Source organism: Motacilla alba, chromosome 2 (genome assembly GCF_015832195.1).
Source record: "Motacilla alba alba isolate MOTALB_02 chromosome 2, Motacilla_alba_V1.0_pri, whole genome shotgun sequence".
NCBI lineage: Eukaryota > Metazoa > Chordata > Aves > Passeriformes > Motacillidae > Motacilla > Motacilla alba.
In genome coordinates, this window is record NC_052017.1 from 17,729,949 (window position 1) to 17,756,721 (window position 26,773).

Sequence of the window (26,773 nt, forward strand, 5' to 3'; positions counted from 1 at the left end):
AGAAAATACTATGACCAATTCATAAACAGCGAAGAGTTCAACTTCCTGGATGTCACTGATCAAAGGATTAATTATATTTTGAGTTTTGTCTGAAATACATTTACTCCATGCACATCCAGTATCTCATTAATCAAGGTCAGACATTGCCGTTCAGGCCTTGAAAATGGGCAACCGAACACCGAGGGAGAGTAAAGAGGACTGAACTTCCCATCTTCAAAGTTGAGCCGACAGTTGCAGCTGAAAGAAACCTTGAAGTTTAATGCTCCTAAATATACAGATCAAGATTTAGCCCTGGTTAAAGCTCACTGAAGTAATTGAAAAGCTGCAAAGCATTAATTTGGTGCAAGCAAACACAGTCGTGAAAATTCAAGTCAAAGAAAACCTTTTCCAAAATCTCCTAAAAAACAGAGTTATATTTAGCAGAACAAGTATCACAAAAATAAATTACCACATAGAAAGCTCAGGACTTCTAGGTCAGGCACAACAGATTCCTGGTTACTATAACTCCCACCTCAGATCTAGAAACATCATCAATAAACACAACCTCAGTTTTACCTCAGCTCGTGCATCAGCATCACAAGCAAAGGCAGCCACAGCAAACGCTGCTTTGCTCTGCACCTGGCTGTTGGTTGAGCGCAGTGGTCCCACAAGAGCACTCATGATGCCCTGCCTCTGGATACTGACACGGAACGGCTCTTGCAGGGACAGATTTGTGAGCACTGCAATGGCGTTGGAAATGGCTCCATCCCTCTGGGCGTTCAAGGTGTTCATTAGTGGCGCAATTCCTTCAACCTCAGCTACAACACTAGCAAAATGAAAAAGGAGAAAAATATTTGTTATTCTAGGACTATTTTTTCTTCTTAGTACACTGTTTTTATCAACTAAACTAGTATTACAATTCAAGGTTTACATATATACATATGTAGGCATCTGTACATATAAATGTGCGTTTGTGTGATTTCTATGTGACTCATGGTGAGAAGTTCAAGATGCACAACATCAGCAGACAAACCAAGTCACAAACTTCTGGATTCTTTAACTTACAAGGATATGGATTCTTTCTGAGGTATTGAACAAGTCAATTTAATGCTGCATCTTTTCAAAGGTGCAGAATTTCTGTATCTTTAGTTCCAGGCAAATGCTTCTGCAGCCTCTTACCACCTCTCCCCATAAACATTCTAGCACTACTAATGAGGATTATAGTGAACAGAGTATCCAGACTATCTAGTCTATCAGCAGCGGATCCAGTTTACATATTCCTTCTGTTACCAGATGATATTGCATCCATGGCTGAAGGGTGCTGCCCCTCAGCAGTGCTGGAACAAATACTCCTGTGGACAAGTTCTAAGATAGATGTGCAAAATAATCTATTATTTTATTGTTATTTCAATATATGTTAATGTTATTTCAAATAATGTTGGGGAAGATGGTTGGGATTTTTTCCTAAGGAGAACCTCATAGATTTAAGTTAGAGAACAGTCAAAGGAAAAAATAGCTGAAGAAGCATTATTAATGAAATAGCAACTTTGAGCACGAGACAGCAGAAGGTGTAAGGAGCTGTACTATTAGAGGATATATGATTTTACTTAAGGCTAATCTGTTTGTTAAACAAAAGTTGGCAATATTGTTAGCAATGGAAATGCACAGATGGTAAGCTGAATTTTCACTGCAACTGCTTTTCATACCCTCTATTAGTACATGTCGTCTACATCAAAACCATAAAAAATCTTCAAAAAAAGAGTTTACACTTTTTGTAAGTTCTTGAGAATTTCTGTGAACACAGTAATAGAAGACATCTGCATGTGAAAATCCTTTACTGTAACAGTACCTTATCAAAATTTGACTAATATTTGGATAACTTTCATGGTTACAAAATAAACCAAGATTAGTAGTATCACATATAAAAAAATCACTATACTACCAAAGACTGTTGGCATTGATACCAAACAAAAAACCCCATGAGGAATGCTGACAGTCACACTTTTATGCAAACGGAACAGAAAGTAGAATACATGCCAACCTGTGCCACTAATGATAATTAATAAAGTAATCTCACTACATGGGCAACATGATGTAGGTCTTACGGTGAACTCATCTTAGTGCAAATATCTCCACATGGTCAGAGGGGGGGATACAGATGCTCCTGAGCATACCTGGGATGAATGAGCAGAGCCTAATGGGGTTTGTTACTCTCATCTCTGCCTCAGATGCAAGGCAGTGGCAGCTCACAAGCAGCGCTGGAGCACGGATCTAACAGTATCTGGCAGGCAGACAGCAGTTACTTGTTTAGAAAACCTGGGAAAATGCAGTAATCTAGGGACTGAAGGTGCAGCATTAAGATACAGGGTCAGTTTGGTGTTGCCTAATTAACCCTGCTGGAGCACCAGTAGCTTTAATGCAAGCACTTTGGTCTCTATTCCAAAGTAAATCCCATGTTTTCAGATGTCCCACACTGCACCCCTCTGTCTTCCTTGAAGTAGCTGGATTTCCCTTTGTGTGTCCTCCTTCCCCTTTCCTACTTGACCAGATCAAGAAGTGCTGAAAATATTTCATTTGTTGGGTGGCTTTTTTTTTCCTGGGGTTGTTTTGGGTTTTTTACTTAGCTAAGGCCACTATAGTTATTTGGTTAATACTGTCTTATCTTGCCCATGAAAATTTTATCCAAATTTTCAGCTTCAGGACTTGTAGCTCTATCCAGGCTGCTGTATGTGAAGAAATTCTGGACATGCTGATTGCACATGTAAGAATGAGCTGTACATCACATGTATCACAGGCTTGCTGGAAAACATCACATTAACAGTATGTGTAACAATGCCATGAGGTACCTGCTGGCACAGCTTGGGTGAGACCCACTATACACACACAGCTGCACACAGTGAGCTGAGTGCCCATGAGCTATCAGATTTACTGCATCATGCAGTGGATTCACACGCACCTAACCCAGGAAGGAAAAAAAAAACAAAAGCAAAATCAAGCCATTTCTTCTTTACAAGAGATACACAGAAATTCCAGGATTTATGGAACAGATTCACTACTCATAAAATGCAGCACTGCATCTCACAGGTGTAGTATATCCAATATTTCTGCAGTAAGTACACGACTTACTATTCCTATAGTACACCCAAGAATACACATATTCTCCCACAGGATCTCCTAGTAAACATACAGTCCCTGAGAGACTGGCTACAGAATGATACACAGCACTGAATGACGTAGCTCACATCATAAGCAGATTTACTATAATTTCCATAAAACCAGCAAGTACACAAGCACTTAACAAAAGAGCAAGGTGACGGCTCCTCATGAGCTCAGAGCTGACCTCAGCAAGGTACAGAGCACAGCCAATTTTCTCAAGTGCCACTCAACTTCAAAAAGGTTGAGAACCACTGATTTAGAAGATCATACATATTTATTTCGATGCTGCGTTCTACTTCTGCGCAGACTCGTTTTGAATCCCAGAGTCATGCATATAGTATAATCAAGGAGCACATCTGAGCACAAGGCAAAAGGAATTTGTTTAAAGGGACAATGGCTGGTAACAAGAGTTGAAGGTAACCAATACCTTTGACAATAAGTTTTTAAGAGGGCAAGAACATCTGAGGCCAGTGCTGTGTCCTGGTAACAGAGATGCACACAGAAGATGGAGGAATGGGAAATCCATAGCTCAACTCACTCCTACTCCACAGGCCTCTGGAGAACACAGAAATAGCACTGTCACCCTGGGCCACAGAACCTGACCTCAGAAGGAGCTGAGAGAATGAACATGGCTAAGTTAAAGGTGCTGAAATACCACAACACTAAGTATGGAGGTCCTTGTTCCCTTTTACCTCAGGCAGAGACATGCACTGTGTAATTTTTTTATTATGAGCCAACAAAAGTCAAAGAATGCTTTTACCAGCTCTGTCTTTGCTTAATGCAGATCAGCACTAGACTCTCCAGAACACTTTCCTTCAGACACATGCTACTGAGACTGTGCAATTTATCAGTGCTTCCACTACAGAACTATATGTTCAAGGAAGAAGTGAGCCTTGGTTTAGCTGAAAAAAAGTATACACTTTTTGATGTGGAAAAGAAGTAAATTAAATAAATCCACAAGTATTTCCCTCCATGTGTTGTATATATTCAAAGTACGTACTTTCCTAAACAAGGAGAAAAGAGGTTAGGGAAAAGGAAAGAAGACAATAAGAGAAGAAAAAAAGGAGGTTGCATCTGCCACATGACCATTTTTTTTCTCAAAAGTGGAAGCTGCCTATGTGAAGTACAAACAGGAAGAAAAAAAAAAGACAAGACAGGTGTAGGAATTGCAGAGCTTAAATTTAAGTTAAAATAATTGAAATGTGCAGAGCTTAAATTTAAGTTAAAATAATTGAAATATTATTAATTATAAGCATATATTATGATCCTTAGAATGCCCAACCTAACAGGGTTAGGCATTTACCTTAATTAAAGTCTACACAGTTCAGGTATCCTAAGGACCCTAAGCATGCTCTTTATAGTGAAACAGTAAAATTCTTATTACAACTGGATTCAAATTACTGTATTCAAGAATAGCTAAAATATTTTTCAGCTGTCATTGGGAACACAAATATTAAAAGGTTATAATAAATATTTAATTTATTCATTTTAAATATACATTGTAATGTTAAGACATTTTCTTGAAAATTCTTCAAAAGATAACACAAGACTCAAAGAATAAATGCTGAGAGGCCAAGGATAAACAAACATTTTCTTTACTGATTTCACTGCAAAAATAAATTAAAAGTTGACAACAAAATCATTACCAAAAACTTCCCAACACAAACTTTTTTTTAACAGACATTTTGGAGATGTGTATGAATGTCACTGAAGTGAGTATTTTGTGGCTTTAGTTGTCTGGCGTGTGATAGGAAAGCTCAGATATTGGAAGTGTGTTGTGAAAACAATCAGCAGTAAAAATTTGATGAAAATCCTGTGGGGTTTTCACACTTCATTTTACATTTAGTACTATAAGCACTCTGCAGCAAGAACCACCTCTTTGTTGGCATCACAGGGGCATAAAAGCTCTGGTCTGTGATCAAACCTTCTAGCCACGGCAAGAAAAATAACAGATTATTTACTTGGAGCATCAGGAACGGTCCAGCTAGCTTTTCTTCCTGAAGAGAAAGTCTAGCCTAAGGGAAAAAGCAACTAAGAGTGTTCAGAGAGCTGCCAGAAAACACTAAGATTGCCCCTAAAACCCCCAAGCTAAACAACCTCTGTGGGAGGGGACAGAGAGGAGAAGAGCTCTACAGCTTGACACCACTGTTTACTCAGGATTGCGCTAAATTTACACTAGTGAGATTGGCACTTCATAAAAATGGTAAAGTATGTTTGGTTTTGTTTCTTCTACCATGACTGAACATAAACTGGTTTATAATCAATTATATTTTTATTCACTTCTATACTGTTTACTCCCCCTCTCCTGACTGAGGATTTAATACAATTCCTGCTCAGAAAAAATTCAAATTTTTCCTCCTCACTGGACTTCATTTTTTTCAAATGTGTCTGCAACTGCATGTTTAATTTCTGTGCAAAATTACTGTGATTGTGTGTGAGGTGCTTAGCTAGCCATTTATGCCTGTGCATAGCTCATTTTCATACATAATTGCATGTAAATTATGCATAAGAATTATGCATCTAATTACACACATTTTTTAAAATCAACTCTATCTGTGTTAAATCGTATGACTTCTTTTTCACACAAGGCATTTTTGATCCAGCTCTCTTATGCAATTTCTGTCTGAGAAAGAATATCATAACCAGAAGTCTTAAAAAGTGAAGAAATAGCTTCCTTTTTTATTCCTTAAATGTATTTGTATTCTTCATTAGCCTTGTTATGCCATCAGAATAATCACATCCAATAAATGTCTTCTGCACTTATTAAAAATTTCACTTTGTGATTTAATTATTTTCAAAAGCAATTGACTGTTGTAAACAGTCACTCGTATTTTATTTAAAGACTAATATTACTTCCGTTTTCTTCACTAGACAAGGGAGAATAATTTCAGAATGTTTATTCTGAGTAAGGGAATCTAGCACAAGAGACTCTGATCTACAATCTGGGGGCCCTTTGTACTCCAATAAAAATATTGATGATATCAACAAACCATATTAATTTTTCATTTCAGGAACTGAAGCCTCTATTCCTATTTTCTAATGACAAGTATCTTGTTAAAACTGCAATAAACCCAAAATTCAATAGACTTCACAGTCTGGACACAATGAAAGCTTAACTGTCTGGGTTAGCAGAGACCGTAATACCTGACTCTCATTTAGCAACTCACAGAGATCTTCTAATGTCTATCATTGAACTCATCTGACAAAGTTACACAGATCTCAGTTCTAAACTGTAGTATACATAATTTGAAATATTACAGGAACATTGGTAATGAACTATCCGTTCATGATGCCTGAGACTTTCAGTTATAATCATATTTGCAACCTTTGTAAAGAATTTCTGATTTTTCCACTATTATGTGGAAGGCTTAAAATTCAACAATAGAAAACCTTTTTGCTCCTGAAAAATCCCATGGTTCTTCTTTGGAAGCATCAGCTGAGGAAGGATAAAAGAGCTATGCCAAGTCAGTCTCTACACACAATACTTTGGATTGTGAACTTGAGCTTTCACTTCTGGATAACTCTTTTCTGGACAACTGTGAACATATCTAAAATGGCAGCTGTCTGCTTTGCCTTGCTACAAGCTCAAGCTCTTACGATGATTTAGGGTGTGGAAATTTATGCTTTTAGCTTTCTCTCTTTAAATTACATCTCTAAGCAAATACACATATATGACTATGTTGTGATAAAATTCCTAAGGTTGTATGTCAAAATGTGAAAATTACTTGTGAAACCCTATTTTTACCAGATAACAGTCCAAGTGCCCAACATGCCATAGTCAGTTCACAGGTTAAATTCACAGCAGGGCAGAATTAAGTATGCATGGTCAGTCATAACCCGGGAATTTCCTTACAGAAAAATTCCCTTACTTCAAATAAACAACTTCACACTAAAGTGAAAAAATACACTTAAATGATTTAGTTTAGAAATCCATTACAAAGAAAATGTGCACACAAAAGCACCAATACATTTGTCTAAAATATTTACTTTTATGTAGAATAACCCTTGCCACTTTTAATTCATAAAAAAGCATAAATTATCTCAGTGCATATCACTGAATGACATTGCAAGGATACACACTCAAGAGTAATCATGGTACTTGTGCCACCACACAAAAGAAATTTTTCTCTCCTGAGCTTAGGAGTCTCCATCCAGGAAGAATAAGCTTTTACCTGATCCCACAGAAATCCATCAGGTGACAACAAACATTCTCTAAGTGAAATTCCAGCTTAGCATTCAGCTAAGATGAACAGTGATCAAACTGCCAGGCTTTGAAAGTAGGGTTGTACAAACAGGTAAAAAGATTCTGCAGTATCTACAAAGAGTAAAATTTCTATGTAGCTATCATCATCCCAGATCAGAAGTGATCTGCATTCTGCCTGAAACTATTTTGGACCTACTTAGGTTTCCATGCATTTTAGAATGTGGTGACATGAGATCTGTGTTAGATAGAGATAAATGATCTATATTGGTCTTTGTCTTGAATATAACCCCAAAGTTAAAAAACAACAACCAAAAAAAAAAATTCTAGGGGAATCCATAACAACTTTTTTTTTTTTGGTGAAAGTCCACTGGGAAGAAAACAATTACAGTGTCTGAGCCTACAGAAGGACTTTCCCATGCAGCCACATCTTCCCGATCTAAGAGAAAAATACAACAGCTGGCTGTATGAAAGGTTTTTGACTGCCAGCAGGGCACAGAACCATGTCTGTGGGTTGTGTGTCAGTTATCTGATGTAATGTTAAAGTCTTCATGGCAACCCATTTCTGAGTGACATCCCAGTCAGCTTTTCTGCCAAGGGAGAAATTTGTCATAAAACACTTTACAGTTTTCAGTTGAAGTTGAGATGGAACTTGCAGGGAAAAGCTTGTGAGCTCTTAGGTAGTGGGTAATGACTTTGTTGTCTTTTTTTAAATTTATTTTAAATACAGTTCCTCCCACAATATGGATATAGAGTAAGAGAAAGGAAAAAGAGGAACTTGTTTGTGGCCTGAGATAACTGTATTTTACAGGGTGTAGATGAGGATGCTAATGTAAAAAAGTAACAGCACAACCCAAAAAACTCAAAAACATACCCTTTACCTTGCAGCACATTAGCTAAAAAACATTATTCTGTCACTAGGGGTCAGTATTAAAACATATTACAGCTACACAATACAGTCAGTATCCTATTGTTGATTTCCTGCTTCAGAAAAACGAACTTATGTCATAAAGAACTAAAACCACAAAAAAAGACAAAACCTACAGTGGATCATCACCTTTTTGTGCTATTAAATTTGTGTTCCTGTTCTCATAAATTAACACATATATTCATGCAAATGTATTATCTTTGATAATATTGACATTTTAACATTTATGTGAATTAGGTTTTATTTACAGTTTTGAAAGAGAAAAGCTATTACTAAGTTTCCCATTTTCTAATAGAGAAGATTACTACCTAGTGATATTACTACCTAATGGTAGTAATTCCTACTTCCTAATAATAACAATATTTGGAATGTAAAAAAACCTGGATGTTCTTCAAATTTATTCCTTGACAGCCATACTCATAAACAGTAAAAAAATCTACTGTGTACTGAAAATCTCAGCTGAAAAAGGTGAGACACTCTCACTAGAGGTGAAACAGATTAAGGATGTATTTTGAGTCATTAGATCAGTGTATGAATTTCAGTTTGGAATAACAGATATAACACCTACTAAAGTCAAGGGAACAACTCATTTTGTCCTCACTGGGCACTGTTCATAACCAATGAGTTTCCAACCTCTGCTCCTATCCCAAACTGCTCTCAAATCTTGACAATCTCAATACATTTCAGAAAGCATACATTCAGATGCTGCACTAATGCCTGGAACTGCCTATATGGATATAACCTTTGCGAATTCAAGTAGGTTCTCTGATTCCTGTGAATTCAAGATATAGAAAATTAAATAACATCAAGCTTGCTGACTTTGTAAATTTTGGGATGATACTTCACTATCTTGAATTCAGATATAAACCAGAATTTTGTTACCTGACACTTATTATAAACCCCAGGAGAAATATTCTGTCATAAGTCGGTCATGTACCACAACTTTCTGCAGCCCTTGGTACAGATGAAGAAAAAACATCCTTTTTCTTCTTCCCCCAGACCAAATTCTAACTGAATGCTATAAATTTTGATGTTAAAATAAACAATTGAGGACAAATATTATTAAGGTTAATAATTAGTTTTCATGTCTAGCATGAAGTTTTAAACTTCAGAGCATATGTTTTCCTTTAGTGGCAAATCCATTAGGTGCCCAGAATTCAGTCATTGCCAGATTTATGAAGGCGGCTATTAGAAATGGCATTTGTGCTACAACAATACTGAAGGAAAGAGCTGGTCAAATTAATGTCTGACTAACTGGTATACATGAGACCTTATTTCTATGTGCTACTTCTTATATCGTATTTATATTTAACATGATTATCTAATCCTAAATACATGAAAAGCAAAAATAATTGATTATACTTTAAATGAGAAAAAGTAGGCAGAGGCTGAGGTAAGCCATTTGTTCCAGGATTAGATGTGTGGCACAGAATCACTTATTTTCCTGCCCAACAGATGACGCTGCTGTTTCTTTGTTCGTGTGCAATTGTTCCATTCGTGCATCACATCCGTTACTGGAGTGACTGCACCCACGCTGCCCGGTGCCTGGACACAGCAAAACCAGAGAGCTTCAGGGATTCTTCAAATGGCATTCTGCTGCCCAAATAACTGTTTTCAATAAAGCAAGTTATTACTCTGGATTAAAAAAATGTGATAGAAAAGATGGATGCAAATACCCAGCTGAACATAATTATCTTTTTTTCCAGAAGCAGACCACAGAAACAAATTCTGACATATATATCAAGGATGACTTCAGAGCTATGCACACGAAGTAGCATAACACGTTAGAATAAGCACATGAGATTTTAAACTGCAACGTACTTTGCAATTTTATTATTACTGAGCCTAATTATTAACAAGGATTTATCATCAATATTGATCACCATTAAAATTCTGTCCTTACGGTAAAATTCTTATAAAAGCATATTCTGAGGATGTCAGTCTGTAAACTAAGGAGGCATTTGACCACCGTATTTTTTCCTATGTGCTATTGAAGTGGGACACAACATCAGCTCGCAGCAAAAACTTAAATGCTGAAATATTTTAGAAGTTATTTATATTAACTGTTATGTTTTCTGGTAGAGATCCTATTGAAAATCCATGTTCTCCAGTAAATCTGAAAACTCAAACCACTTGTATGGGACTCACGCCCTCTTCTGCTCTAGATTTTTTGTTAAAATACATCGGGAAGCAGAGTAAAAAATTAATTAATGTATTTATTTTTGCCAAAACGTGGTTGCTTGAGGACTTGTGTCAAATGACAAGCTGCTCTCTGTCCCGTTCATCGTGAACAGGTGTTCTAATTACCAAACCTCTACCGTATTTGACACCGTTATTAGCTGTCTCAGTTGAGGAACAAAGGATTGATTGGGTAGGGGTATAGAACTAGCCTTTCATTGCTGTGGGGAAGCACCTAAAGGTCAAGGTTAATATACATTAGCGGGGGGTAGTATTGCCCATTGCCTATGCTGTTCTTGTGCTATTAATCAATGAAAGACTTTATCATTATGAGCTACCTATGGCGGGAGTTTTAATTACACGAGTACTTTAAATTGCATTTTTTTCTGTATTATATGAAAAGCTGGCAGCACTTTTTGATACTCCTAACAAGAACAACAAATCTCCAGCAAAACCAGAAATGTCTTGTATTCATTTTATATCCTCAATCATATACTGTACCAAATAAAAGGGCAAGGTACACATCCTTCAATCAACATAATACAGAAAAATGCTTATGAAATGAAGTACAGCAGAACGCATGCATACGAGTTCAACAAGGTTGAATATTTGACTGGCCAGTAAAAAGTGAAAGCACTTACAGCAAATAGTCTTCCCCATCACTGGACCCATTTTGTTCTTGCCACATAAGGTCCACCTGCTGCTACTACCTTTCTGACTTTATATTCTTGAAGGGTTTATAACAAGAATCTAATACATAACTGATAAAAGGGCACTAGTCTCATCAGTTTCATTTGAGATCAGAATATTGTGAACATAATCACACAGCAAAGTCACATTATTATAAAAGTGCATCAGCATCTTCATTATTTATACACTTATTTTCAGTGGTCTACAGGACATACAAATGAAACATTCTAGTATGAAATATGATTATAGTAACTCAATATGGAATGAATTTTCTCCAAACAATTTTTTTTCCTATTATGTGAATGTAAAATAAATATGGGCCTGATAGTCAGTCAGTGAGCTGGAACTATACCAATTTGTATCAGCTAAGGGTTCAACACTATATATTCATTTATAGATCCTAGTCACACTCAGACCCTTCTGTGACTTATTAATGGCTTTGATTTAGAAATGAAGCTTTGAAGTAATTATATAGTCACATGGAATTCATCCAATATACATATTTAATGTAAATTATTGCTTCCTGATTTTCACAGAAGACCTCTGATTAGATTATCTGGTGCTTCCATATTGTACTTGAAGCTGGATTGCAAGGAGAGAGAAGTATATGTAAGCCACCTTTACAATTTCCTGACTCTGCCCAGCAAGAAACAAATACGGACCTCATTATAATGCAGAGAAACAGAGACAGCTATTTCCCTGCCTGAGGTCTCAGAGAATTGTTCCAGCAGTTGAGCTAAACAATGTCCTGACTATCTCCTTAGCAAAAGAAATGGAATGAGCTGGCATAAGCTGCTATACCAACTCAAAACTCTCCAGAGATCCCCTTTTCACAATGTGAAACCTCAAAGGGCTGCACTACGAAAACCAGCTGTAGTGGAGCTGAAAGTTTGACCTCTGGACTCCAGCTCTGTGCTCGTTTTATGTGTGTGTGACTCCCACTGACACCAACTGAAGAGTCCAGCACATGAGGAGAGCAGAATATCAGACAAAAAAAATGTACTATGTGAATCTGAGAACAGAGTATTATTCTCTTGTGTCAAATTATTGCTCCATCTGGTAACATTAAGTGAATACCAGTGACTATTAGAGCTGAAATCAATAAATTGAAACAATTTGTTTTGTGAGTTACTTTACTTTTTCACTTCAAAGAATGCCTGAGACTCTATTATAACTTCTTTAAGTATATACCAAGAAACTCTGAAGGATTTTTTTTTTGGTTTGTAAGTTACATGTGATTGCTCATATACATGACACTGCTCCGTTACTTTTCCCTGAACAGGACTTCTAATAGAGTTGGGATAAAAGAATGCTGCAGCTGACAGCAGAATTTAGTTGATATAATTGTTTTGGAACATATAGTGAGCTAACCATTGTTACCTTTGTTAGTAATTTTGGATTCTGAAGGTACACTTTTCTTTCAGAGAATGCACTATAAGCATTCTCTATTACTTGGAAAATAATTTTAAAAAGGAAGAGCAAAACAATGCCAATATTTAGGAGATCTATCTCCCTCAAAGAATGGATTTAAATCAGTCAAAAAGTTGTAGGAACCATCAAGTTTTAAAATATATCAATGATTTTGGATTTAAAAAAAGAACTCCACATCAAATGCTTTAGATTATAAGGCATATTTTGCTCATGTGTTCTCTTCAAAACATGATTTACAGCTCTGTTTTCATTACATCTGCTTCATACCTTTCCTTGATGATGCTAATGTTAGTAGAGACAGCACAACTCCTCTAACACTGATGAGAACCCAGCTATTCCAGGTGACTCATAAGCATCAAAAAGTGCCTTATAGTCAAATTCAAACAGACCTGCCTTGTAGCATAAAAACAAGATGAGGCATTCTTTAAAAATCAAAATATTATCACTTCAGATAACTGTTTAAAATAATAATTTAATTATTGCAGACTCACCTTGCATTTCTAGGATTGGCTGTTGTCAAATTAGTTAATGCTGTCACTGCAGCTTCTTTTACCTCTTCATTATCACTGCTTAGCAACTGTATTAGCTGAGGAATCCCTTTGAAAGAAATAATTATATATATGAACATTTAAATAAGCCCTGGCAATCTGCAAAATTGTAATATTCTTCTCATAAACAGAAAAAACACAAATTCATATTTCATCCTTTCCCACCTTACTTACCCTGGAGTCCAAGGATACATTTACTGTCTATATTCTCACACATGGCAGAAATGGCTTGGGAAGCAGCAACTTTAACTTCATCATTGTTAGTTTCCAAAAGGCTTAGGAGAAATTTCTCAACCTCTTCCCAATGTAAGATTTTTCGTATTTCAGCTTTAAATGAGAAATAACAATAGCATTAATCTGCATTTGTTTTCCAAATCAGTGAAAGGACTTTAATTTTATTTCATTTAGTTGGTGGAAATATTTTGGTAACAGAGGCACCAGCCACTGAGAAATATGCACAAAGGACCTCAGCCAAATCCCATCACAGAACATCCTGAGTTGGAAGGGATGCACAAGCATCATCCAAAATCCAGCTCCTGGATTAGTCTTCAATGAACTCTGAACCAAGCCCAAATAATGACTATTAAACACAGTATAAACATACATAGCCCTAGAGAATGCAAAGTTTGTTCTCTGCAAGACTTTAGAACCACAGAGTGCATACAGGCTTGATGGAAACAGCTTTTCCAATGCAACAGATCCTACTTATTCAGGATCATGCTGAACTTCAGTTTATGCTAACAAAGTCCAAATGCATAAAACCGAAGAACACACCAGTAAATGTACAATTGAACTTGGTGAAATACCACTCAATGTATTAAAACAGCTAAGAAAAGGGAAGGAGCATTACAAAGAAAATTTTCCGCCCACTTAGCAGAGCATTTGAATTTTGTAGTTTAGCACAGTGTTCACTGCTGACCTACGCTGCACTGACCAGCAGCAGCTGCAGGAGGACAGAGACGCTCCTTCCTCTGCACAAGTAACAACACACAGCACCTAAGAAGTATCTGCAGACATCTGTATGTAGATACCAATAAACGGATAAACTCCCTCATCTCAAAAGTGATGAGATCAGAAATGCAGGTGTTTCTTAGAAAGATCCCTGAAAGAAACTTTCTCATGCAGAAAGGCACTGGAGAGTACAGAAGCTCTACAATGAGAGTCAATAAACATTTAACCATATGCATAATATAAACCAGACTAATTACATGCTGGAAGTTATATCTACATAGTAGAATTTGGAATGCATTAAAGAATTTCAGGAACTGAGAAGTCAGTGGGGCTTCAAAATATTTAGAAATTTTACCACTGCGTGCTACCGTTATGAGGGATCACTCCTTTGTTTGGATTGCTGTCCCCCTCAAAAAAAAAAATTAAAGGGAAAAAAATACTGTAAGTATTCTTTTAGATAAATCTGAATCCATAATGAATAAAAGTAAACAAATATAAGTCCGCAAAGTCAATGAAAAGCAAGTTTGATAGAAAATGTAATTAAAGCAGAAATGACTCAAAGCATGGAGATGAAACAGGTGCAGATGATTTCTCCTCTTCAACTCAGTTTTAAACTCTTTTAGAACCCTCAGATACACAAATGGAATCTCAAAACAAAGATGCAACCAATAAAACAGAGAGAATTTTAAGTGTCAGCGGAACTTTGGCCACAACCTTGATGCATATCAGCCAGCCCTCAAGAGAGGCCTCAATTGGGATGAGAGACTATTTTGACAAGTTGTCAAATGTATCACTGGCCTGTTGCTTGCCAAGGTAGTCCATAACCCCAATAATGATCTCTAGAGGTTCTTCATGCCCCAGTAATTTGTTTACTGTACAGCAAGTTACTTATTTGTTTACAGATTTTCTTAAAAATTATTCTTGCTTTTAAAAGCAGCTATGATGATGGGTAAGCATTTATTTTAAAGACAATTTATTCCTATACAAAATAATAATATGAATAAATAATTTGAATGAGTGAAAATAGTAATTAAAATACTTTAAACAGAAAAATAATTTTATAATAATGTGGAAAATCATCTTGAAATTGAACTTAGGATAAAGAGTATGCATCTATATTTAGGTAGTTAGGTCAATGAAAATGAGTAATATTTCAATATCCAAATGCCAATTCTACCTAAGGGATGAACATTTTCTGCTGATCCTCTCTCCATGTGTATGAGTTGTTTCCTTTGTGTCCTTTACTACAGACTAGAAAGGTTGCACAACTGAAAAGCACAGTTTATACTGAAGAACTTCGTATGTCAGTGCCAACAGCAATTTCACAGTGATTAATTTCTTGACCCCTAAGTGATTTGAATACATTGATTTAACATGAAGGAAAATAAAGCACACATGACTAAAAGAGTTTGGAGTATCTACCATTCTGTCCAGATTTTAATGCATCGACCCCACGGTGAGACAACCTTTATTTTTCAATATATTTTCCTATTTCCTCCTCTTCCCCCAAAATCATGATCTGAGTTCTACTGATTACTTTTCAGGTCACTGTCATCACCTTATGTAATTACTTATACCAATTTCAAATGAAAAAAGTTAATGATAAATAGTACCATGACCTCCCACTGATTCTGAGTTGAGATAATGCAGATAAACAAAGATCTGTATTATGAAATGCCTTCGTAAATCAGGCCATAGAGCATGTTTAGTGTGCTTCCCTTTGAGCATGAGATGCATTGAGATACACAGAAAGAATGTGGAGAGCTTCAAACCAGAAGTTTGGCAGAGCAAGAGTGGTCATCACTTTCTCCATACACATTCCACAGCATTTTGTTGTTGCTGGTGTGTCTGGCATTGTCAGGGGAAAATCAGACTCTCCTTAATCAACAGTCCAGATAATCCACTCACAGACATTCAATAATTTATAGCATTAGATTACAATTTAGCATTCTGAAATGACTGCATTATTTGGTGGGCAAGGCAGGAATCGCAGTACAATTCACCATTGTAATTCTGAGCAAACAAAACAAAATAATCAATAAATTAATATAATAAATTGAAAATTATGTTACAGAACAAAAGAAAATCAGGGACAAAGGCATAATGATTATGTATAGAAATATGATCCATTTTAATGTACTTAAACAGAGAAGCATCCTAAAAATGCTATTTAAAGTTGAATATCATGTTTATACCATGCACTTTATTCTGATACTGAGAATAACTCTTATAACAACAACACCAAGTTACAAGAGTCCCTTTCCAAAGGGTTGAAAGGGACAAAAAACAAAACTGCTTGCTATGATCACATCTATCAGGAAAAAAAGAAAAACAATCCAAAACCAAATTCCATCTGTCAACAATAATAATTTCAAAACCAGATACTGCTGTATATTCAGCTGCCAGGATTAAAAAAACCAGCTAGATACATGTCTTGTCATGGCAGAAGTATGTTCTTCATTCCAATGAAAAGCAGTGTTTTTGTACCCAAGTATACAGGAAATGTTGGTAAATTGCAACCATGATTATCAAACCTGAAGAATGTGGGCATAGCTATTGCAAATTTAATGAAAAAGTCACTACAGAACTAAGAGCTGTGTTGTATTATACTGGATGCACATCAAGGCAAGTACTAGTATAGTACACGTTAAGTGTTGCATTTTGGATAGGCTGTTTAGTATGCTTACAACCTGAATCCAATCAAAAAACAAAACCTGGAAATATTTCTGTTTTGTTTATGCACTTGGACTGTTTCTTTTTAACGGCCTTTTCTTTTCACCACAAAGCTGACTTTAGACCAGTATCACTAGGTAGCTGAAAATTTTTCAGTGCTTTTGGGGACTACATTGAGCAGCAAGTTTACTGGACTGTGTTTTCCACTGCACCAGGACAAGAAGTTTCCTGTTGTCTAACTGGGTGTCACCAAAATTTCACAGCTTGAAAGCAAATATTTTAAATCTCCTTTTGATGTATTTTCCCAGCTTGCTGCATCCATACTAACTGTCATAGGCTGAAGAAGAGAGCAAACCCTTATAATGAAACCTCATTGACTCCATTTGTAAAGAAGCATGACAAGAAGATGCATCTTCACTGACGGTAACATCCCATGATATAAGATCACAGGCAGTACTGTAATATATTATGTGTGGTTCTTGCAACCGTGCTTTAAAAATGTGCTCAGACATGCTTCTACTAACAGCTGCTAAAATATTAGGCCACAAAAACTGAAAAAAGTGTGAAAGAGGAAAAGAAGGCCATGCTTATTTGAAAATAAATATGATAAAGGAGGAAAATGCAGTAGAAAGCCGTGGGAGCAAATATAAATCTGCTTAGCATACAACTTACAAGCCTGTCACAGGACTATAAAAATGATACTGACAGTCCTAAGTAGCGTAATAAAATAACAACACAGGAAAATACACAAAGAAAATACTGACATAAGAAGGTCCCTTCCTGTCTTTGATACCTGAACATTAATGAAACCAATTTTCTGTTAACTTGCCAAGCTTCCAACAGATAATGACAAAAGCAAAGAAAAACCCACAGAATACTCAGACATTCTTTCTGTGTATCATTTTCAATCCAAATAATTACAAATACTCAGGGTATCAAACCAAGCAAGGTGAGAAAGGAATCAGAAAGATAGCATGGGGAGAGATGAAAGGAGGTCTGAAATATGGCAGAGAGATTATTTTATCCATGTGTTAAATTAAATGACCTATTTTTAAAATACACATAAAGCCATGATTCAACCACCAGGTGCCAGAATTATGAATGAAATAATTAAATTCTACTGTCATAAAAATCATTTGACAGAAGTAAAATCTATAGTCCGAAGTATGTTATTAGTTACATTGCATTTTGTTATACAACACTACTTGGCACATGTTGCAACCCAGCAGCCAATGTATGGAAGGAATTTCAAATGTAGTTTGATTAAAAGAGCATCCTTGTGGGCATAAATGATGAGCATGTTCTGCCTAATTCAGAATTCCTCAGTGAATTGAAGAAAAGTATATAAAAAAGAACTATAGGATGAATAATTATAAAAAGATTACAATGAAACTATTTAACTCCCCTGGGAATATTAATCTGCAAGCCATTTGAAAGGTTTCCTTTCATGCCTCTGTTAAAGGAATTTGTATTTGAAATTGCCTGACATTTAGAAGAGCAGTTGAATGCAAAAGGAAGTCAGCTTGCAATGAAGTCTTAACAGATAGAGGCAGAAACAGTGCCAGCAAAGGTGGCTTAAGATGGCAGTCATAAACAAAAGAGAAGGATCATATTTTCAGAGCTCCATTTTCCTTTGAGGACAGCATTTTACAAGAACATATTAAAATAAAATAATAAAAATAAATTGAAAATAAATTGAAAATAAATTGAGGCAAAACCATAACATTTTCAAATAGATAGATAGATAGATAGATATCTCCTAGCATCCAATTGCTGCTCTGATTGGCAAGACTCATTACTGTAATTAATTCTTGCCAGTGCTTTCCTCAACACAAGTACTACCCTCAACCAGAGAAGATGGCCTCATTCTGGATAAAAATTTACTTCATAAACAATTTCATGTCAATGGATTATTGAAAAGTCACATACAGTCATAAGCTGCCTTGGTAATTGCCTTTGTTGCATTCTTCTGAATATCAGGAACAGTAGAGACTTTTAAAAACGAAAGTAGTGTTTTAAGGCCTCCTGTCAGCTGAATCTGTTGCAGAGTATGCACATCTTCGAGGCAATTTCCCAACACAGCAAGAGTTTCAATATGTAGATCGCTGAGTTCCTAATAAAAATGTTATAAAAAGCAAAAAAAACCAAACAACCTTGAAATTGGGACTAAAATAGCTTAGGCTTTTAAGTTTGTAGGATAATTGTTGCCACTTTCTTTTGGACAGTTTATTCATACTGCAAAGTACATATTTACAAATACATATTTTCATATAATTTATTTGATGATGACTTAGGATTCAACACAATTTATTAAAAATAGTAAAACCCTCAGAAGTTTTTAATTTACATCAAAGCGGGCTAGACAGGTATTCAGAATGGGCCTGTGATCTTACAACTTAAAAAACTTCACTAATATCTCTATGCATTATATTTCCCATTGTGACACCTGAACCAAAGTAGCCCTAAACTGAGTCTCATAATAACAGAACCAATGATAGGAAATTGTGTCTAAAGCCATTATATGAAGTAAACACAATTCAAAAATTGAATAATAAACATTTTGGGAAATGTCTTTGCTTCTTTTCTTAGTAAGCCAGATATCCTAGCTTATCCTATTTCTATCAAAGTTTCCTCCAAGTAAGTAACTCTTTGTTCCTGTATCTCTCTTCCATAAAATAAGTATTATTTCTCATTAGGCATACAAACATAAACATCAGCACTAAGAACAAAAAAAAAAAAAATTAAGGCAAGTAAACTGTACATTGTTTTCCAGTATATTCAGAAGGCAATCTAATCCATTATTTTCTCCCAGTAATATCCTGGTTTCTCTGTCTCTGCTAATTACTTCTAAGGTTTGAAGGGCCAACAACTGAATGACTGGATATTCAGATTCCAGTAGTCCCAGCAAGGGTGGAATTACATTCAGCTCCCGAACTGCAGCACGGTTTTGAAAATCCTGCAGTAAAATATTCCAACAAAGAATGTTAGTGATAGAGAATATAACAATACATCAATTTCTCACTTTGCAGAAAGAACACCAAAAATCTGATTTCAGACATTAAAAAAAGAGTCAATACTGCAGAGCTTCCAGTTCTGCAGACTTCTTTCTTTTAAGCTAAGAATCAAACTGAATATAATCAAGCTCCAAGAAACTGAAATTCTAGGGGTTTTTTGCATGACTGAAGCACTCACCACAAAATCTAGTCCTGTATAAAAAAGCCTATTGACTCTTGATTTTGCCATGTTTGCTTCAACATAAATGTTTCTTTGAGAAAGTTTTTAAATTTAGTTTCACTATTTTTATTTACCTCAGTGGGAGGAAAACAGTTTTTGCACTCTGCTGCAGTTGCCTGGTTATATCGTCTTTTGTTTTAGCAATTATAAAACGACAATTTAAAATTTCAACTTTAAACAGTGAATGTGCAGCTTAATAAAAAGACAGTAGTTGATTATATTAAAAAAGAAAATAAATAAATAAATTACAATTTGCTTTTAAATAGCTTATTGCACATGTGCAGCATGCAATTATCCTTATCAATATAAGCAAGCACCAGGTGCAGTTATCCAGATATACCCTGCAACAAAGACAGCGAGATAGTAAAAAAGGAGAAAGAGTAAAATGTGATTCTGAATAGACATGCTCTGATGCCCCAAAAGAGATAGAGTCATAAACTGAATTCATTACTGAATTGATTCGCTTAAGCCATGGGAAAGAACTGCCATACAAATGCACCATTCTTTTGCTAAGCAGCATATGGATGACATTAGTGGAAGTAGCCAATAACGAATCTATTCCTCCCAGTATGGAAAGTAGCTGTTGACAGCATTCACCTATCGTTAAAAAGATGTTCCAAATTGTGCTATGGACTTGCTGGTCAAAACAAGAAACAATGCAATTGGTAGTTCTTTAATTTACAGGATAATTCCAGCCTTTTGGGTAGACAGATTACAACTCTCATTACTAAGATAAACATTTTTCAACTAAGACAGAAGGCAAATTATTATTTAGTTTTAAAAATCTAAAACCTCACACTGATTTGACTTTCACTGCGGTACAGCACAGATGACTGCATTAAGTTCAACAGAATTAAAAAAACAGCTATATTCATAAGTAATTTAACATTTAGGGACTCAGGTGCAAGGACTCAATGTTTTAAAAACATTCAGGAACATTGTGGAGTAAAGGAAGCAAATATTTTAAAATTACTAACCCCACAGAGAATGTCAGGGGTAGGGGTGCAAATGCTTATCTGCCTCTGAAGTTTAAGACAACAAAGAAGAGTAAACTTTACCTGTACCAAAAGGTAGATACACTCAAGTGAATTCTTCTTAACATCAGGATCAGGACTACCTAGCAGTCTGATAAGTGGTTCTAACCCACCTTGCTCAAATATTTTTACTTTAGTAGTATATTCAACAGCCATATATCCTAGGCAAAGAGTAGCAAACTCATGGATAACTACATCTTCTGTGGGGAAAAAAAATAAACATTTTGATTAAGTTTTATTCAGCACAGAATTTTTTTCACTAATTCAGTAGTGAGTTAATTTTTAATTTAAAGCATTATTTGAAGTCAATAAATAATAGCTGTTAACCATACCCAATGCATCCATAAACATGTTGTTCCATCTATACAACACAAAACACTACTCAGTGAGCTACAGAGCTACTCCTATAAAAGCACTTACCTATTTAACATGTACTAGCAAAAAATCACATTACAGGGTAGATTTTATTAAATTGTCTGATAAAACAGCAATCATAAATTATTTCTGACTGTACTTTTGCACAAGGTACCTTCTGGAGCCAGCTGTGATATAAGTGAATTTGTGACATCCAGTTCCCTCAGTAACTTCCTGACATCATCTACAATGAAGTAAATACAAATATGAAGTCTTTTGTTTGGCAGTGTTGGCTGAGTAAAGAAACAGAATCTGCTCCAAGCAAAATGTACTTATGGTTACTCCCTGAGTGACAAAAAGACCTGACTGGGAAAGACACACAACTAAAGTTAGACCAAGATCATAACGGGCCCAGAAAAAAAAGCAGAGACTTTTAAGTTGCAGATGACATTCTTTGACATTTGATACACATGAAGTTCCTCTATATTTCATTGAAACTTTATTCAAAATACTTGCATCTAACAAGTTCTGATTAAATATTGCACGATTTTAGTTGCCAAAGAAGTCATACCACAATAGCTAAATTTATTTGTGGTTAAAATTATCAAATTAAAAGCAGTCCTTCTGTTATTTAGTTTTCAAGCCATCACTTTGCAATTTTATGCTAACGCCAGCCCACACAGCAAATGGAAAACATGAATTACACAGGTCTTACTAAAATCACAGTAAAGTCTTTCAGATTGCATTTCTCGTGTTGTCAATGGCAAAGTAGCAAAACCTCAGCCCTTGGACAGAAAAATCAAGTAATATTTTTTGGGACAGACTTCATGTGATCCTACAGGGCTGTGTTGTTACTATCAACATATTCAACACGTTGAAATGTGAGAAAAAAAGGTTTTAAATAAAAAACCTATTAAGATGTGAATACAAATGGGAAATATTTGCTCATTCAAATCCATGTTTGTGCAGCACCACTGACAATATGCTAATACTGAATTAAAAGTAATCTAAGAGGGCAAGGTCCAGTGCAGCATGACAAACATGTAGCAGATGATGAAAAGACTTAGAGCGTGGTTGGGATATCCTCATGGAAGACAACTGGGTAAGACATTCACCAAATTAAGACCTGTTTAATTACATTAATCAGATATACATCTATAAAGCTCTGTAAAATAACAGCCACTGAAACTCAACCTTACATCACTTTACTCTGGGCCGTTAATATAGGATCTTTTTACATAATCAACCTCTTATTTTGATGACGACACACTGAAAAATTGTAAAACCTTGAGACTCTTACTATTAGAAGCCATGATGCCAAATACCATGATGGCATTTCTGCGTACAAGTGGATCTTCGTGTGAGAGGAGCTTATACAGATGTTCCACTGCTCCAAGACCAAGAAGTGTCACTTTGTTTTCATCATCTGAAAAGGAACTGGGTTAAAAGCCCAAGAAAAAGGCCAGCAACCTCACAGTTATAATGAATCAAGGTAAAACCACTACCAATCTTTTATTGAACAGTAGAAACAAAGAACAGAGGCCTGACAGGTCCTTTGAAGATCATCTGATTTACACCCCTATAAATATGTGTCAAATAGGTTCAAGGATTAATAGTATCTCAGATTAGTTCACATTTTTCAAGCCAAGGATGCTTCTGTCTATTGGACACTCCGCTCATTTGTTGGAGACAAATGGAAGTACAAAGGAAAGCTTCCTACTTAGCAAAGTACAGGTGAACAGTATCAGGTGAATACACATTTTATTTTCCTCCTCTCTTGCCACCCAATTGCATTTTCCTCAACATAACAGTTCCTCAACATAACTGATTCTGTGAATCTTTACTATCCCTCAAGGGAAGCAACTACTAGGAATTAATGTATCATTAATTCCTACCTGAGATTTCTACCACTTGAGAATGAAGTGCTTTGTAGCAGAATTGGGGCTGGACATGCAAAGAACAGAGGAGTTTAGTGTGATTACAGCCTTCTGTTCCTGCTCAAACAAAACACATACAAACTCCAAGAAACAAAATCCCAATCCTACTCCTATTCTCAGTTCCCACAACAGCTTTATAATTCATTTTCTAATGAACCATGCCTGCCCTTCCTGCCTACAAGTGAGAAATGTGAGAGGAAACTGGAGATCTGTTCTCATTCTCAGGCCAAGACATGATTAAAGTGGAGGACGTATTATTTATTATGGAACTTTATTTACCAGCAACACTCCAAAAAATTAGAATAACTGCAAATAATTAACTGAAAACAACTCCTCTTGTGCCACACTGCAAAGTTACAATCTAGTCTTCTGGAAGATTACAGGAATATCTACATTAATTATTTAAAGGATTATTCTTTTAGTATAAGCATAAAAGACATAACACATCTATCCTTCTGCAGTGTGATGTATTTTGCTGTGGACAGGAGGGAAGGAGCCAGCAAGAGTTTATGGTTCACAGCTGTCTCCTAACAGTTCACATTCTCTCTCCACATATTCAGAATATGATCTCATGCTCTCAACCAAGCTTGCCATATCAAGCAGAACCTAAATATCTTTCAGAACCCAGTGACCCCTAGCCAGCTGTCAAAGACTTCAGCTCTTCTCTCACAACTTGATCAGTGTTGGTAATTTACATCAGTATAATAATCAGCATATAAATGCATAATTTTTAAAGAAAACATAAGTTAAAATTAAACCAGATTAATCAGAGCAAGAATACCACCAGTGTATGCCAATGTGAGTGGCTAACATCAAATAACATGGAACAAGTAGGAGACAAGTTAGGAAATTACGTGCTACATAAATTCGAGCCTTTGTTATACAGTTGTTTGTCTCCTGAGCCCCTTGAACATGATGTTTAGTAGATTATATAGGGACGTTTGGACGACTTGGAATCTTGGAGACTAGTTAAGATTCCCAACTCATACAGAAATACACTTGATAAAGGAGGCTGAGCAGCCTCCAATGAATCACCCGCGCAGAAATACCGACACAACAACTTTGTGTCAAAATAACAGAAAAAGGCTAAGAAGTTCTTGTCATTGAAAACTGAAGATTAAAACTACTACACTGGCACAGACATTTCAAACTCCAACATAAAGAAAAAAGAATTCTTTCTCAACTGCAGATCTGTTGTTTTTAAAACCCGTACCTATCTTATATTTAAAATGAGCTCTATTAAACAGTAAATATAAAATTCTCCAACAAAATGATAAAAGTTTCCTTCACGCAAACTGCAAGATTTCTTTATTACTGCAACTACAGGTTGGATAGACGTTTCAAACCCCACCCCTAAACTTCAACAGACGCCTTTGAGGAAAAAGTAAGATTTCAATGCTAGGAAAGGAAACAATTGTGAACTCCTATCAAAATCTAAGCAGTGCAAAACAAAGCTTTTTGCAAAAAATACCAACCTTTTGATGCAAATTTATATAAAGCATCACATGCTTTGGCCAAAACTTCATTTTCAGGAGAACTAAGCATTAGCACAACTGTTGCTGGTGTTTTGCTTTCAATCAATAAAGGATCAAACTAAAAAAAAAAAAACAAAAAAAAAAGGGAAAGAAAAGTTTGATTTATACTGAGTTTTCCTGTGTGCTGCAGTAGCACTCCCACATTTCATTAAAGTAAAAATCTTGTTTGATATCTACACTGAATTAGAAATATTAATGAGTTGCTGTTTCCTTGGAAAAGTCCTATTTTTTTAATAACAGAGTCATTGCTGAAAAATTAGAAATACTAAATGAGTTCCAAATAAATACAACCATGATTTCATCACATACGAAGGTTTTGGGAAAACCTTCATGCTTCCCTGCAAATCTAGAAAGTTTTGAAGGTAACAAGCTATGTAGTTGTTATACATGGAAGAGCATTCTGAGACTTCAGAACCAGACATGAGAAGTTTTTTTAAGCAGCTGTACATAGAGCTCGTGGACTCAGCAGGTGTACAAGGAAGAGGATTTTGTTACTCTGTGGCAATATCACTTTGCTGCTGCTTAAAAAATAAAAGAACACTTTCTGTGCCTTTGTCAGCTCAGTTCACCAGCTCACCATGATCCTGTAATAGATGAAGTACTTCCAAGATATAATTCCTGCTCACCCAGCTAGAAATGATACAAAGGTTTCATTTCCATTTCTGAGCTCTCTCATGCAGAAAGAAATCTTCCAACAAATCAGACAGTTTTCACCCTCTTAATAGACTCCTTAGGACTAACATCACTTGAGCAAGGGAATCCTCTAGAAAAGCCTTTTGTTTCCTAAGAAGACTCAAGAAATTCTGAAAATTCTACTCATTAAAAAGTTGTAAGCTTCCTTGTATTTAAAATAATTGGTTAGAATGGTTTCTATCCTCACACGTCAGGCCTATACAGTATCTGTGTTACATACAGAAACTACTAGATACTGGAGTCATGCAGTTTCTTGAAAACAATGTCTTTATCTTTAAAATACAGCAGATTACAAGATAGCTATACAAATTAATTTTAAATATTATTACAATATATATACATATATATTTACAAATGTCAATCATTTTATTTACTTCATTAAAAAAACTTCTAATAGCTACATCAAAGGCACATGTATAATATTTATACATTGATCTAATACCAAAGTCAGAATTGCATTGCTCCATTTTCAGCATTTCTCATGCTTATAAGTAATTGTATAAACCCCAACCCAATGAAAATTCCTAGGATTTAATGACAGGTTGGCACATGAGCACAGTGAAATTAGTCTAGTCTCTACACATTTGATTAGACATTAGATTTGCAGTTACTGTATGCAATATTCAATAGGCACTTTCCTATTAAAAGCACTTTTGTGCTTAAAGCGCAGTAAAAATAGTCACTGAAATCAATGTATCTTTAAGAATCAGAGGCCTAAGCAAGTGAGTGATTGAGGAAGAATTTCTTTACTGTGTGGTGAATGTGCACTGGAACAGGTTGCCCAGAGAGGGTGTGGAGTCTCCCTCACTGGAAATACCCAAGAACCATCTGGATGCAATCCTGTGCAATGTGCTCTAGGATGACCCTGCTTGAGCAGGGAGGTTGGACCAGATGACCACTGTGGCCCCTTCCAACCTGACCCAATTCTGTGATTTGCTGGGAGGTAACGTTGTTCATCAAAACTATCATAGAACTGGTTATGACTTCTCCTTATAATTATGTCAGTATAGCTAGTGTTCCACCTTTTATTTTTTTTCATCCAAGGCTTGCATCTAAATCTTCATACATTATTGCAGACTCTTCCTGTAATGGCACATACAGGACATTATGTGCTAGAATAATATACTTGAAGTTACAAACAACCTTGAATTAAACACAGAAATTTAACTAATCTATAAGCAACATTTCCATCATTCAGTTTGTATTAAGAAAATAGCAAGTTAAATGAAAAAGAAAGCTATAACATGTCTT

The 26,773-nt window shown here is 35.7% G+C and overlaps 1 protein-coding gene across 2 annotated transcripts in view; it reads right to left on the minus strand.

Annotated features, from left to right (window-relative positions):
- Positions 1-26,773, minus strand: part of ARMC3 (armadillo repeat containing 3) — a 64,502-nt gene that overhangs the window by 20,757 nt on the left and 16,972 nt on the right. Inside the window, exons 4-12 of one of the 2 annotated variants that reach the window (XM_038129748.1) lie at positions 24,770-24,887; positions 22,658-22,783; positions 21,533-21,601; positions 21,028-21,203; positions 19,497-19,691; positions 18,665-18,848; positions 13,286-13,438; positions 13,055-13,160; positions 556-805 (exon numbers count right to left, since the gene is read on the minus strand). In XM_038129748.1, coding sequence (XP_037985676.1) covers positions 556-805; positions 13,055-13,160; positions 13,286-13,438; positions 18,665-18,848; positions 19,497-19,691; positions 21,028-21,203; positions 21,533-21,601; positions 22,658-22,783; positions 24,770-24,887 — 1,377 coding nt within the window. The remainder of the gene's footprint in view (positions 1-555; positions 806-13,054; positions 13,161-13,285; positions 13,439-18,664; positions 18,849-19,496; positions 19,692-21,027; positions 21,204-21,532; positions 21,602-22,657; positions 22,784-24,769; positions 24,888-26,773) is intronic. The other variant, XM_038129747.1, reaches the window with a different exon arrangement.